At 39.7% G+C, this 14,882-nt stretch overlaps 2 protein-coding genes across 8 annotated transcripts in view; one reads left to right on the top strand and one right to left on the bottom strand.

Moving 5' to 3' along the window:
- The window catches only part of ect2 (epithelial cell transforming 2), a 52,536-nt gene that overhangs the window by 12,757 nt on the left and 24,897 nt on the right, over positions 1 to 14,882 (bottom strand). For all 7 annotated transcript variants that reach the window (XM_086225307.1, XM_086225311.1, XM_086225308.1 and 4 more), the window contains 5 exons: positions 10,861 to 10,939; positions 9,710 to 9,829; positions 5,759 to 5,897; positions 4,810 to 4,964; positions 137 to 244 (listed from right to left, as the gene is read on the bottom strand). In XM_086225307.1, the coding sequence (XP_086081433.1) occupies positions 137 to 244; positions 4,810 to 4,964; positions 5,759 to 5,897; positions 9,710 to 9,829; positions 10,861 to 10,939 (601 nt within the window). The remainder of the gene's footprint in view (positions 1 to 136; positions 245 to 4,809; positions 4,965 to 5,758; positions 5,898 to 9,709; positions 9,830 to 10,860; positions 10,940 to 14,882) is intronic.
- On the top strand, positions 13,458 to 14,456 carry LOC147250410 (zinc finger BED domain-containing protein 5-like). Its single transcript, XM_086225091.1, has 2 exons — positions 13,458 to 14,082; positions 14,158 to 14,456. Exons 1-2 carry the CDS (start codon positions 13,458 to 13,460, stop codon positions 14,454 to 14,456), a joined length of 924 nt encoding a protein of 307 aa, XP_086081217.1.

The following is a 14,882-nucleotide window of genomic DNA, read 5'->3' as shown; positions in this document are numbered from 1 at the left end:
GTGAATTAGTTTGCTACTTTGAAAACCTCAAATTCTGGAGGTTGGACCACTCAGCATTCCTACTTTCATAATGATCCCACCTGTGAAAGAGTACAACTGAGAAAGTTGAATATGAGAAATCAGATTCTGGTTTGACCTTTTTTGACGTCTTCTTGATGGCTCTGGAGGCTTTGCTCAGGGTGCTGTCCATATCCTTGGTGCTGACCTGTAATGAGTCTGGGTCTGTGCACTGAATCAGGTCCGCCTGGTAACAAGAAAACATTAAAGCCTCAGTCTCCATTTACAACATATTGACCTGACCTGCAATTCACATCATCTGTGAGCAGATACATAATATTTGGCGGTCAAAATAGTCAAAGGAGGTGATGTTAAAACACACACACACACACACACACACACACACACACACACACACACACACACACACACACGCAAAGATTTTAACAAGCAGGGATTGGTCTTGTTAGTATTCATACTGCAGCCCTGACCCAGGGAAAACATCATCAGGAATGCAGCTGTGAGGCATTAAGCTGAAAGGAAGCTGACATCGCCCCCTGCTGCTTACTCTGCTAAACACAGTTTCCCCTCCATATATCCTCATGGCCTTGGTAATTATACTTCACAGGAAAAATACATACATCAGCCTTGAGGAATGAAATAAACTTAATAACACCTCAACAAGTAGGTTTTCCATTACCAGACCACCACTGAACTAATCTTGTGACAAGCATCCACATCACAGGCCTGGTAGAGCTTTCTCCACAGAGACATCCACTGATCAGCCAAAGCCTTACAACTATAAACAGATTTATGATTGACCATAATACAACAGTCCTGTTATGAATGAGGATTAGGTTTGTGGTTTTACCAAATCTGTTTTAGAGACAAATTCATTTATCTTACTGGTCATTTTGAAGGCTGTAATTTGTGGTGAAATATACTGGGTTGACTGGGATAGGTGTATCCGTCCATCTGATTTACATAAATTAAAGGGGACTTCAACCAAAAATGAAATTTCATTATCAGTCTTTAGCTAAAATCAGTTATTATCTACTTGCGTTCAATGGAAGGTCAGATGTTTTTTTTAGTCCACAAAACACTGCTGGAATTCCACAGGAAAGGCTTTGCAATAACTTCCCAAACAAGTGCAATGAATGGTAAACAATTTTCAAATGTAAAAGAAATTATAAGAAAACCATAAATTGTATCCATACTGCTGATACAAAGTAAGTTGCTTTTCAATACAAATTCAAGGCTACATGGCTTCACTTGGGTGACTTTAACTTCAAATGCATGGGAGATTACTGCAATACCACTTCCTGTGAAACAACAGCAGTGTTTTGTGAACTAAATCTTTATCCAACCTTCTATTAGCATGGGGGAGTGTAAATAACGATGCAATATTCCTTTTTGGGTTAACTAACCCTTTAAGGTGCTTAAATATTAGGAAAAGGTCTGGGTATAACTCAGTAACATTCGACAGCCTGCAAAATGACAGTGAAAATTATAAAAATGTCTCTAAAACAGACTCAATAAAAACTGACATTATTGAACATTATAACACCCATCAAGGGGGATTTATTGCAGGGCTTCTTTCAGGGGTTTCAGTAGCTTGGCTGATCGGTGTAGAGATCCATAATGACAAGAAACTATTCCAAATATTGTACTTTGTCCCTGCCCATCTGCCTCAATCTGTCTGTCAGGCTCCCCTTCATCTCAACCATTTGAGGCAGATGCCTGCATACACAGAGCCTAGGTCTACTCAATGTTTCTGTCTGTTAAACAGTAGGTATTTGTTGCTACTGTCTCAGAAGTGCTTGCTTACGGGGAACTGTTCAGATCACTTTAAATAAATTAATTTAAATGTGGTTCAAGACACACTTTATTTGTAATGTATCATGGATTTTTTTTTAGCCCATAAAAACAAAACTGACCAAGCTAAGTCAGCAGCGAAAATCAGTCTCTAATGATTTGGTACTTCTCATAATGATTAGCAGTATTGACTACATCTGAACACCTGAACATATTGCCAAGCCAGAATGTAAACAACGTACTACATGTCTTTTGAGCTGATGTCATGGATGTCTTCACATGCTACTAAAGACAAAACACATCTATGAAGTGCAAGGACTCTAACCCTTGGTCCTGTTGGCCAAACAGAGAAAAGCAAGCTTTTAGGGAGCAGGGTCTTCGGGAGACAGGAGTTAAATCAGCTTGTTGCAGACAGAGGATAAACAAAGAGGCAGCAGAAATGATTTTACTGAACTGTGAATCATGCAAAACTAGTCTAATGGAGAAAAAATGTATCAAGGAAGAGAGGAAAGGACAGGAGTAAACCTCTGGAGCTGGAGAGGAAGGAAGATGAGAGGATGAGGGGGGTGGGAGGAATGAAAAGCAGAAGTTGAAAGAAGGAAGAGGAGCAGAAAAAAGTAAAATGAAGAGTTAGTCAGGATGATGAGGGGAAGGGGGGGAGTGAAAGAGAAAGTGTCGGAAAGAATGAAGGGGATAGGAAATGAGCTGTGAAAATGAAACACAATAAGGACATGAGAAGAAAACGTGTTGAGGAGAATGGAGTGAAGAAGAGAGAAAGATGAAGTGAATATGATACACATACATTTCTGAATTTCTCCAGTATCTCAATGTGAAATGACCATAATTCAAGTCTTACTTCGAGATAGAACTGCAGATCTGAGAGGGTCCTTTTATTGTTACATACTGGTCAATCATCTTGCTGTTAATCACCATGATGATATGTCACACCTGGCAGCTGGAGGGACGAGGCGCTCACTCACTCAGATTTGAACACATTTGTGAACGAATGTTTTGGCCAATTAGTCTGCTAGAATCTTTTGTTTTTGACTCTACTTTTCTCAGTGTAATTGGGAATGTAATGTACTCACGGTCCACAAAGACAAATTGAAGAAAGATTTCTTTTCATCAGGTTAACTTTACGTTGTGACATCAACCACGACTCCACAGCATACATGGCAGCCCATGGCCCATTTCACACTTGATGTCCAACACAGTTGCACTGCTTCATACACAGTAAAAAGAGTATTCCAATCTAAGCTGACTATTAGCAAAATCTAACTCACAATAAAATTCATTATTTAATTGATTACAAAATTAATTACAATGATTTGGTAAAATCAGAGGTATCATTATCTAAAGTCTGTATCTATGATCATTAGATATATGTGATAAATCTCATATACAGTGAGTAGAGAGATGTGGTGAATGTCATTAGCTATGATAAACTTAAATTCAATAGGCATCATTATATTAAAAGTGATTTAAAAAACATTTACTAAAACTATATAATCTTTGTGTCATGTATGCATTTAGCCTGTTGATATTGCTCTGCCAAGCTCAGCCTTGTTGATGACAGCTGTATTTCCCTTACGGGTTATTTTGTCCTTGTAGTCCTCTCCATGAGGAGTGTCTGCTCAGCAGCAGCAGAAATGCCGCTGCTCTCTCTTCTTTCTCCTTTTGAGCCATTTTGCAACATTTCTGGCTCTTGCCTGATCCAGGCTTTTCATCTTTCTGAGAGTGTGCCTAAGATGTGCAGCTTAACAGGTGAGACTCAAATAAGTGTCGGTAGGAGCCAACTGAATTCACTTGAATGAACTCACTGGGAGTTGGAGCTAATTTAAGCCTCAAGTTTACCACCTTAGCCTGGTTGTTTTAAGCAAACGTGATAGAATACCCCCCAACTTACGGCAGTTTAAAATGCATGCATTTCATACATGTTGTAAAACCTTCATCTGACGACCTCTCTACAATTTCACACAAAAAGCAAGTCTGTCATACATGATCTACTCAACAAATCTAATTGCAGCCACAACACAAAAATAACATCACAATCAACAGATACTATTATGAGATAAAGTGGCTCTTACAATATAAGTGAAAAAGAACATAAGAAGTCTATGAGCTTCGAGTTGAAATAGGGGAAAAACAAGAGTTGGGTTTTTGTTGGGTGTAAATATTTTAAGTTGTTTATCATACTCGGCTATTCCCAGCAGAAAACTAATATTTCAGTAAATGTTCTTCTGTAGTCTCAATATTTCATTCAAAGCATTGAAGAACACATGAGGTTGATTACAAAGCTGCACACCCTATATATAGACATCAAATGAGTTTGCTTCGGTTACCGTGGAATATTAACCAAACTCATCTCTGTTGGCCATTTTGAGTTTCACAAGTTCTTATGATCATTTTACTATAATTTAGCTGCAGAGACATGATTTTCCTCTTGATTCTATTCACAAGATTTTATAAATACATTGATATCAGGGAAAAGTTTGAAAGCAACAGCAAAATGATCAGTTGCTCATTTTAGACAACCCTGGGCATATGATGACAAGTTCCTTGATTTCTCATATACTTATGTACGCAGTCTTGTACCTTTTCCTTTATGCTCCATTGTCCTTTTCTGTTTATGTACTGAATCCAACACTGTGGTTACTATTCATCTACTTGCTGATTAGCTTGGTTCCTATTGTAAAACTCATTATATCTAGATTTGTTAATTTGCCAGTGAACAGGAAAATTTAGCTCTGGAACCAGCCATTCTAAGGTGAGCAGGTCTCTATTGAGCTACTTGGAATTGGACTATACCCCAAATGTTAACATGGCCTTTTCTTTGAAAAGTCATCGACAGCTATAGGTTTGCTTTTCAATGTTCACTGTAGAGACCTTTTCCTGACTGAACAGTGAAGTTTCTCTTCCTCCCTGTTTAACTGCCAAACTACCTGGTTTCTTTGACTCGCACTCTTTCTATGTGTGTGTATATGTTTTGCTTCTCACCGCGTCAGCTCTGCAGATGGTGTTGGCAACATGGCGGCAAAGTGTGCGCAGCCAGACGCTTTTAACCATTTCCTCTCCTGCCAGTTGGAAGCTGAACAACAAGTTCTCTTGTTCAGTCGGAGGGCGAACGACCAAGGCAAAAGCATTCACACATTCTGGAGGTAAGATAGGAGCGATCCAGGAGAGATGAAGAGAATGAGGATAAAAAGGATAATGGAAAATTGCCATTGTGAGAAAGGAAGGGGAAACAGATGGAAAGATAAGAGCAGAGAGAAAAAAGTGAGAGATAATTACATTTAGTGCATCATCCAAGTCTATAAACATCAATCCTTAGTGTTTTCATTCATCTCCAAACTGTCTATGCTCACACGCAACTAATGAAGGACGAAACTGTCAGAAATACCTGCATTGTTTACTCTTATACAGTCAGCTCATCTAAATATAAACTGGCTGCTGCCACCATAGTGTTCATTTTTTTTCCAAAAATAAGTAAATACATTAATTTCTTCATTAAAAATAATAACAATAATAACAATGAGTCTCAAATCCATCATTTTCAACTGAGGATGTAAATCCTAAAATTAAAAAAGAACAACGATAAAAATAAGTTAGTTTTTGAAAAAGGTGCAGTAATTCCTAAAAACACCCTCTCACTGTAATTTGGTATTTTCAGAAACCAGTTAATCCCAATTTGCTGCTGCAGTGACCATTTTTAACAAAAGAACAGCAAGTAGAGAGTCAGTGAAAATAAACTACACTGCATGTGTTCATGTGATGAAGAAACATGCCAACCAGGATACATATTTGCACGCACGCACAGGTATACCTTGTTAAAGGCCATTTCATAGGATTGCTTACAGGACACTTCTGACCCTAACCCATCTCAGCATGAACTGACAAAGATGAGTGATGTGTTTATTTTGCAGTGTTTGTATAGTTACTCTGTTACCATCGGTATCCTGCAGGTCCAGAACTCTTCGAATCTGGGACAGCGGCATCAGTGCAATATGTTTGAGCGGGGGTGGCGGTCGTGTCTGTCCCAGTGGACTCTTAAATGTATTGATCACCTTGTGGCGTTTCCTTGCAATCTGCACACACACACATGCAGAGCAATGAAACAGCAACTCTGAAGGCAACATTAGGGTCATCTCTAGGTATTGTCCCGTACGTGTGTGTATTTGCAATTGTCAACTGGGTGTAGATGCTTTTTGCAGTGTGTGGGGGGAGTAGTTATTGGTTATCTGGCAATAAATCAATAAGCCTTCACAGAGGTAAACGATGCAACTCATTAATGTCACATTAATTAGAAACTGAGGAACAAGGAAGGGAAAGAAGGAGGGACCAAGGGATACCAATGTGAGGAGGAAAGAATACACTGGCAGTATAGTTAGACCTATTCTGTGAAAGCAAAGGTTAACTGATGATTATTGATCAAATAGGAAAGGAGTGAGATCACCCACTAACACAACATGCACTTATTATACATTCACAAATACATGGCAAACTGTTAGAAATGCATGTATGTCAGTGTGCATCACCTCAGATGTACGTACACACACACACACACTCGACAGGAGGTCTTGATAACACTCTTCAATCAACACATATTCTCGATTGCCCTCTATAATTATGATCTTATGATGCCCCTTCACTGATTAACACACACGTACACCTGCAAACACTGTTGTGTTCATAATTTTGAGAGGACCTACACTGATGTGTATGCGTTCCATAGTCCCTTAACCCTGCATTTCTCAAACTGTGGGGTGCGCAAGATTTCTCCTGGGTGTTGATGCAGCAGGCGGAACCAATGTTTTGGCATCAGAGGAACCCAAAACTCATTTTAGGGACGTACAACAAACAAATTCACTGCCATGGGAATTTCTCACTTGACTAGACAAGTGTAAGTTTGGAAAATGGACAAGTGTCTTTCTGGGGTGACATCAGCTGATGTGAACAATAATTCCGAACCAAATCCAAGATGAGAAAATATGACATAACGTATCTCAGCCTTGGATTCACGGTGAATATGGTAGGAAATGAAGAAAGGACTGTGTGTTGAGTCTCAAAACTCTGGCAGAAGACAGTGTGAAACGTAATAAACTGAAGAGACTCTTAGGGACTGTACACTCTAAACCATGTCAAGAAGCCAATGAGTTTTTTAAGAGGAAACTTTATGAATACCGTAAGCAGGAAAACGGCTTCAAACAAACAGCATCTGTAAACAACAAAGCACAACTGGTGTCCTATAAGGTCACATACAGAATCGAATGGACCAGCAAACCACACACGATTGCAGAGTAGCTCATACTACCTGCTGCTCTGCATATGGTGTTAATTATGATCAATGAAAAAAGCACTGCTAAATTAAAATCTGTCCCCCTGTCCAATGACATGTCGCAAGGTGTATATGGAACATCTCACAGGACAAGATCAACTAATAGAAAAACAGAAAGACACCAATTTCGCCTTGCAAGTGGATGAAGCCACTGATATCAATTATGACTGTTGATTATTGCTTACATTTGCTATGTCACATCAGAGTCGCTTATTGAGGATTTACTTTTTTCCCCAAGTATGTCAAATTATGACTGTTGATTATTGCTTACATTTGCTATGTCACATCAGAGTCGCTTACTGAGGATTTACTTTTTTCCCCAAGTATGTCACAAAGAGAGCAACTGCTGATGAGCTCTTCCATATCATTGACCATTACCTAACAGACCACAGGCTGAAATGGGAGAGCTCTGTGAGGGTGTTTGCAGAACTTAATGCTGCTTTGACTGATGACATTAACGTTGTCAACTTCAACAAGACAAGACCCCTGAAATCAGGACTTTTCTCTGTACTGTGTGAGGAGATGGGAGCAGGACACTCAACTGTGTTGTACTTGCTGGACAGTAAAGAATGATGGCTCTTGTGAATTAAGGTAGTATCATTCGGGTCTGAGCTCTGAAAGGGATTTTTTTTTTTGCTGATGTAAATTTTGCTGAAAAGGAATTTGGATGTTTCTGGAGGAGGAATGCATCAATGAACCTGCTCCCAAGTTTTTCTGATGAACAATTAATGATGAAACTGGCATATGTTTGCAACGTATTTGGAAAACTAAAATTTACAACTTCAAGGCAGAAACAAACACATTCCTCATCTTGCAGACAAAAATCAGCTCCTTCATTAGAAGGATGGAGTTGTGGCACAAATGCCTGGAGAGGGGAAATAAAGACTCCTTTGAGAATCTGAGTGAAATTTGTGGAATCCAATGATATGAATGCCACAACAGTAATTCCATGTCTTAAGGATCACACCTCTGTCAGGAGTGAGAGATTCTTTTAAAAATACTTCTCAGACAGCAGAGCTCAGTATGACTGATTGAGAGGTCACTTCATTGCAGTGGCACTTTCTGATTTCAGCTCTACTGAAGAGGAACTGTTCATCGAGATGACATCAGACTCCTCCCTGAGACTAAAGTCTGCATCACAGACACTAAGCGAGTTCTGGGGATTTGTGTGGAGAGAGAACATCTGCTCAGTGCACAGAGGGCTATGAGTATTCTGCTTCACTTTGCCATTTCCTACCTCTGAGTTTTGTTTTGGTTTTTTTGCTGTAGCCTCCCTCAAAACCAACTACAGACCTCAGCTGAACACTGAGTGTGAATTGAGTGTCAGTCACAAGCCTGCAGCCTCATTTTGAAAAATCTGCAATAAAAAACAGGCTCACTACAGGCACTAATACCCTTGTACAGTGCCTTTTGTATACCTGTACTTGTTTTTGCACAGTTGTGCAGTATGCGCTTTATTGTTCTGAGAGTTTGCTCATGTAAACGGGCTCATTGCAGCCACTGATACTGTTAAAATATCTATTTTTTTTATCTGTATCTTGTTCTAATTTTTTTTTTACCTTGTTATCGTTATAACAAGATAATTGCAAATTTCCAACTGTCATTTGGAAAAGGGAGAAATTTTGTGGAGTGTATTTGTACTGTTCAAGCAATAATTGAACTTCTTTTCATTTTACAATAATATTGATGTTTCTTTCAATTAAAGTGATATTTAAGCCATTGTTACAATTTTGTTGGGGTTTTGGGGCCCCCCAAAAATGTTCTCCCTCAAAAAGTTTGAGAACCATTGCCTTGACCTAACCTTAACCATCACAACTAAATGCCATAACTAAACCTTGAGCCTAACCATAACATAATTTCACTCTAACCCTTAAGAAAGTCTTGCACTTCAAATAGGATTGATTCAAACAAGAACAGAAAGACATGCAGGAACGCAAGCACACACATCAAGACAACACACAAAACTGAATCCCCTCATCAACCTTATTTTCATAAAAGTCAAAGCAAAACAAAACAAAAAAAACAAAACAGGGCTCAACTATTAATTTCACTCAATACAGGTCGTCTTACCAGGCTAAGAGTGGAGGACCTACAAGTTTGGAAGCTCAGTGTGCAAGATTGAGGTAGACGACACTGCCCATCCACTAACATTCATTGTTCTAAGCAAGCTTGTTGTCAACTGATCTCTGTGGGTCTAAAGCAACACAGAGAATAGTGTCGATCTCCAAGTCTGGCCCTGGGGAAGATGGACAATAACCATATTTCCCAAAAAGTTTGCATTCCTTTAATAATATGGAACTAGACATTAGAAACCAGTGCCCAGTTTCATATCTAAGTACTATAAAAATTCAACTGTACTTGCTTGAAGATGTTTCACCTCTCATCCATTAAGTTCTAGTCTCTTGTTTCAAGTTGAAAGATGTGGGGAATTTCAGAGATTGTATCACCATGGGATGCAGTTTATTTATAAGCACCTTCTTTCAACGTAAGCCAGGTAAATTAGATGGGAATGGCTTCTGTGAGAGGTGGTTGAGGGTTAATGGCCTGCATGTGCATTCTCACCTCAAGGCAATCATTGAAGAGGAAGAGTGTGACATGTTCACCGCGGTCACATGGCTGGTCTCCTAAAGCAATTGTTTCTACTCTGTGAACAAGACTGCGGTGGGAGGACAGCAAGTTGGCCTGCAGATAGAATAGAAAATCATATAAGCAGAAGCAGTGGAGCAAATTCAACAAAAGGTTGCGGATATAATGCCAGACAACAACAAGGAAAGCTGACCAAAGATTGGCCAGGAAAGAAGGACTTGAGTTTTCCCCAAATCTCCTGGGATGCTAAACCTAAGTGACAACCAGAGCTTTTCAGAGAAGTTGATGATTCAAGTCACAACTTTAACTTTGTTGTTGAATGTTATTTTATGTAGTCAGTTGCTTTAGGGCTACCAAAAATGGCTTAATTGCAAGGTTAAAAAGGAATTTCAGACATAATTCCAACATAGAGAAATAAAAAGCCATACATTCTGTCTTTCAATATATATGTTTTACAAACATGCACAAAGCGGAAAATCTCTTACCGACAAGCATTATTTTTTCCCCAAATGTGTCAAAGGCGGCACAGTCGTGCAGTGTTTAGCACTGTCGCCTCACAGCAAGAAGGTTCCGGATTTGAGTCCCGGCTGGAGCACAGGATCTTTCTGAGTTTGCATGTTCTCCCTGTTCCTGCTGGGTTCTCTCTGGTACTCCAGCTTCCTCCCACAGTCCAAAGACATCAATTTGGGGACTAGGCTGATTGATACTCTAAACTGACCGTAGGTGTGACTGTGAGTGTGAATGGTTGTCTGTCTCTATGTGTTGGCCCTGTGATGGACTGACCACCTGTCCAGGGTGAACCCCGCCTCACACCCGAAGGCTGCTGGGATAGGCTCCAGCCCCCCACAACTCTTAACAGGATAAATGGTAGAAAATGGATGGATGGTGTCAAAACAACCAGTGCAGAAACAGTTTATCGAAATACTACTATATTTTTATATTAATGTGGCTAAACTGAGAATTGACAAAAATCTTAATATAATAATGTGACCATCCCTATGTGTGATAGAAATATTGATGATTGATGTTTGGCAAACTTCATATTGTATCTGTCCAATTCACTACGGAACTGTGCACGCATTTTAAGGGGAATATAATAAATGATAGCAAGCAATGCTCTCACTTACAGGACAGCCGTCAACTTCATAAACCACATCAAAAATCTGCTTCTGGCCGTCAGTCCTCCTCTTGTCCTCATTGATGTGCCTGAAGGGAAAGAAGGGGGGGTCAGCAAGAGTATCAGAAAAAATATATTACTGATCATGAATCTGCACAGTATATACCGAATATAATGTAGTCTCAATAAAGGCACAGAGCACTCTCTATGTTAAGCATAAAAACGAAAATGACTTTCTGGTCATTACACTTTTACATCATTGTAAAATACACACACACAGATTTTGGAATTTTTATCCCAAAAAAAAAAAAAAAAAAAAAAGATATAGACTCCTTGCTAATGACAATGCTGTCAAGCTCCCCTACCATTTCTGAGAGACAATTATTAAAATTTGACTTCCAATTTATCATAATGATCAATTAATCTAGCCTATTATTTAAATATTTTGAATCATTAATTGTTTGCTCTAACAAAAATTAAATGAAAAATGTCATTCACATATGTTGGAGCCACTGGTGATGCCTTAAATATCCATGTTTTGTCTAATCAATGACTCAGAATAAACAAAAATCTGGAAAAAAAAGAAGGTTCCACAAATTGTTCTCAAGCCATCATATTTCTGAAGGTGAAACACGAGATTTACTATTTCTACCAATGTTGTGGAAAGAGTAAGGTCATTTCAAACAACAAATCTTTCACATCAAAATATGAAAGATTTGTATTTTTTTGGTGAATCGATTTTCATGGTGGTAAAGTTTGATCATATAGAAAACAGGTTACAGTTTGATCATGTGTTTGAGGGACCTCTATGTAATATCCCAGAGACCCTCAGCTTCCCCTCAGATATACTGACCCAGTGGTTGTCTTGACAAAGTAAAATCTTTAAGTATAAAGCACTTTAGACCAGCAACCACTAACCTATTGACCCTTGAGACACCTGAAGCTGATTGTTCACTTTAAAAGTGCATAAAGTCTTATGTGACAACAAGAAACAGCATTTGTGCCTAACATACAATGACCAAAATAACCGTTTTGTTGGAGCAGTGATGGAAAGGTTCACCTACTTGTGTTTGAATGCCTTATGTAATTGCTATAAACTGATCTAAACAATGCTGAAGCAACAACATCATGATCCAGATATGTGCAATGTCATGCCTTTTTAAATCTTTCCACAAGATGACAGGCAAACAATGTTTAACATGCTTTTTTTCTGAGTGGACTTAAGATTGGATGGGCATCAGTACCTCAGACATTGTGTAAATCTGGACCTCTGTTAGGTGTTACACCTGAAAGGCACACATGACCTTTATGTCCCACAGCTACAATATAACTGGACATATCACACATCTTTGTGCATTCTCCTCCGTCGTCTTTGCAGCCCAGCTTTCTGAGGTGTAAATATGCAGCTTTTTTTCTTATTGCTGCGGACATACAGCAACATCATATGACAAATGGAGTTGCAAATATGACCTTCCAATTATCTATCGTCCAATCTCTATAAATGGATTCAGTAAATAAATACGGACTCTGTAGGTAAAGGAGTAAACGTCAAGGACATGGAAGCTTCTGGTATCTGTTTGAGCAGCTTTCACCAATCACATTTGATTGGGCCTTGGTTGTTACAACATCAACAGTCCGTGTACAGAACTGGTTCTCAAATGGGGGTACGCGTACCCCTGGGGGTACGTGGAGGTACTGCAGGGGGTAGGTGAAGCTTTTCAAAATATCTTTTAAAAAATCAGTAGGCTCATCCTAATAATAAGTCTTGGGGAAAATTATTTTGTAAAACGTTGGATAAAATATAACTGTGTGTTCATGCACTGAATTTTATATTCAGTATTTAGTTTCAATATCCTTTAAAATAAAACTGCCCCCCCCCCCCACCAAGTTAGTTTGACCCATTGACCCAGCGCACTCGTCAACGAACTGTCGTTACCATGATAACACTGTAACTATGGAGATGTGGCTAAGGCGCAGCAGCAATGATGCTGAAAGTACGGATAAACAAGTGAAAAAGAAGGCAAAACCAGAGCCGACAAAGTACAGAAAGTACATGGAAGAGTATGTTTTAATGGAATTTACGTCCACGAGCTCTGACCCACCCCAGGCACTGTGTTTGGTTTTTTTTTGCGGGGAGAAATTAGCCAACGCTAGCATGAAGCCAGCACATCTCCAGCGGCATCTCACCACAAAACATGGATGTCACGTTGGTAAGCCACCAGAGTTCTTCAACAGAAAACTTTCTGACTTCAAGTCATCCCAAGCCACAATGCGAAAAGCCTCCACTACATAAGCCAAAGCCCTGGAGGCTTCTTACGCGGTGTCTTTGCTCGTTGCTAAAGCCAAAAGAAAGGTCACCATAGCGGAAGACCTACTGCTCCCCGCTACTGTTGTGTTGGCAGAAACAATGCTGGACAAAAAATCAGCGGATACAGTAAAAACTGTGCCTCTGTCTAATGACACCGTTTGACGCAGAATAAATAACATGGGCACAGACATTGTCAAACAAGTTGTGTGGAAACTTGGCAACTCATTTTTACTGCAGCTGGATGAATCCACAGATGTGAGTGGAAATGCGTAACTTGTTGCATTGTAAGATACGTTGACATGGACGACATCTACAAACACATTCTATTCCGCAAAGAAACGGAGGGGCGAACATCGGAAGAGGACATTTTTAATGTCGTTAACATGTTTTTCACCGAAAACGCTATCAGCTGGAAATCCTGCAGCAGCGTCTGCACAGATGTGTCTGCATCTATGACGGGCAGCGCGAAAGGGCTCATGGCGAGGGTTAAAAAAGAAAATCCCGACATCAAGTGGACGCACTGTGTGATACACAGAGAAACGCTAGCGTCCAAGAAAATGAGCCCTGTGTTACACGATGTTTTGAATGACAGCATTAAAGTTATAAACTTCATCAAGTTAAGGCCACTTAACGCACGTTTGTTCCGCAGCCTCTGTGAAAATACGGGAGCTGAACACACAGAACTACTCCTGCATACTGAAGTGCGCTGGCTGTCTCGTGGAAGAATACTGAACAGGCTGTTTGAGTTGCGAGCTGAAGTGCACACCTTCCTGATAGAGCACGGATCTCCCCATGCCACCTTGTTTGAGAACACGGACTGGCTTGCAAAGCTTTGCTATCTGGCAGATATATTCAGGAAACTGAATGAACTGAATATGTACCTGCAGGGCAAGGACACCAGCATCCTGAACCTGTATGACAAGGTGGGTGGTTTCTTGAAGAAAGCAGAGATGTGGAAGAGGGCATGTGATCAGGAGGATTTCACCTGCTTTCCTCAACTGGATGCTTTTCTCTCCAGTGAGGATGTGGCGACAGCTCCGGTGAAGTTAGTCATAGTGGGACATTTGGCTAACTTGATCAGTTGTTTTCACTCCTACTTTGCTGACATGGATGAGAAATCTGCACAGCTGGATTGGCTGAGAAACCCATTTCTCTTGTCTGAAGCAAACAGAAGCAAGCTTACTGTCACTCATCAGGAAAAACTGATGGAAGTAGCATCTGACCGTGGCAAGTTTGGTGCATCCACTCTCATACAGTTTTGGGGGTGTGTGAGGCAGGAGCACCCTGAGCTGGGATAGAAAGCTTTGGAGCAGCTGCTACCCTTTGCATCCACATATTTATGTGAGGCCTCCTTCTTAGCAATGATACTGATCAAAACAAAGCAAAGAAACAGACTGTGCCTGGAGAAGAGCTTGATCACTGCAGTTGCCTCCCTGCCACCAAGAATGACAAAGATCCTCAGTGAGGTGCAAGCCCATATTTCTCACTAAAATGTACTGAGTACATTTTTTCCTGTTCATAAATCACTGCCTGTTACATGCTGTTCAAATCAAATCAGATGTTCAATGCAAAGCGATTTAAGTGTAATCTTCTTTTTTTGATCCTAAAAGAAGTAACGTTAATTATTTTTTGTGAGCAAATCTTTATTTCTTAAGTTAATTTATTTTGTCAACAAAATATTTATTTATAATTAAGTTATAGATTTATTTCTGTGAACACATTTT

This window comes from Aulostomus chinensis, chromosome 14 (genome assembly GCF_037954235.1).
Source record: "Aulostomus chinensis isolate RoL2024-O1b breed Wild chromosome 14, RoL_Achi_v1.0, whole genome shotgun sequence".
Taxonomy (NCBI): domain Eukaryota; kingdom Metazoa; phylum Chordata; class Actinopteri; order Syngnathiformes; family Aulostomidae; genus Aulostomus; species Aulostomus chinensis.
Note: the sequence above shows the minus strand (reverse complement) of the source record. Positions and strands in the feature narration are given on the sequence as shown.

Excerpts from the sequence above, each read along its gene's own strand:
- LOC147250410 (XM_086225091.1), top strand. The coding sequence starts at position 13,458 with ATGGACGACATCTACAAACACATTCTATTCCGCAAAGAAACGGAGGGG. Across the intron at positions 14,083-14,157 it reads CCTGAACCTGTATGACAAGG|TGGATGCTTTTCTCTCCAGT; the intron begins TGGGTGGTTTCT and ends GCTTTCCTCAAC.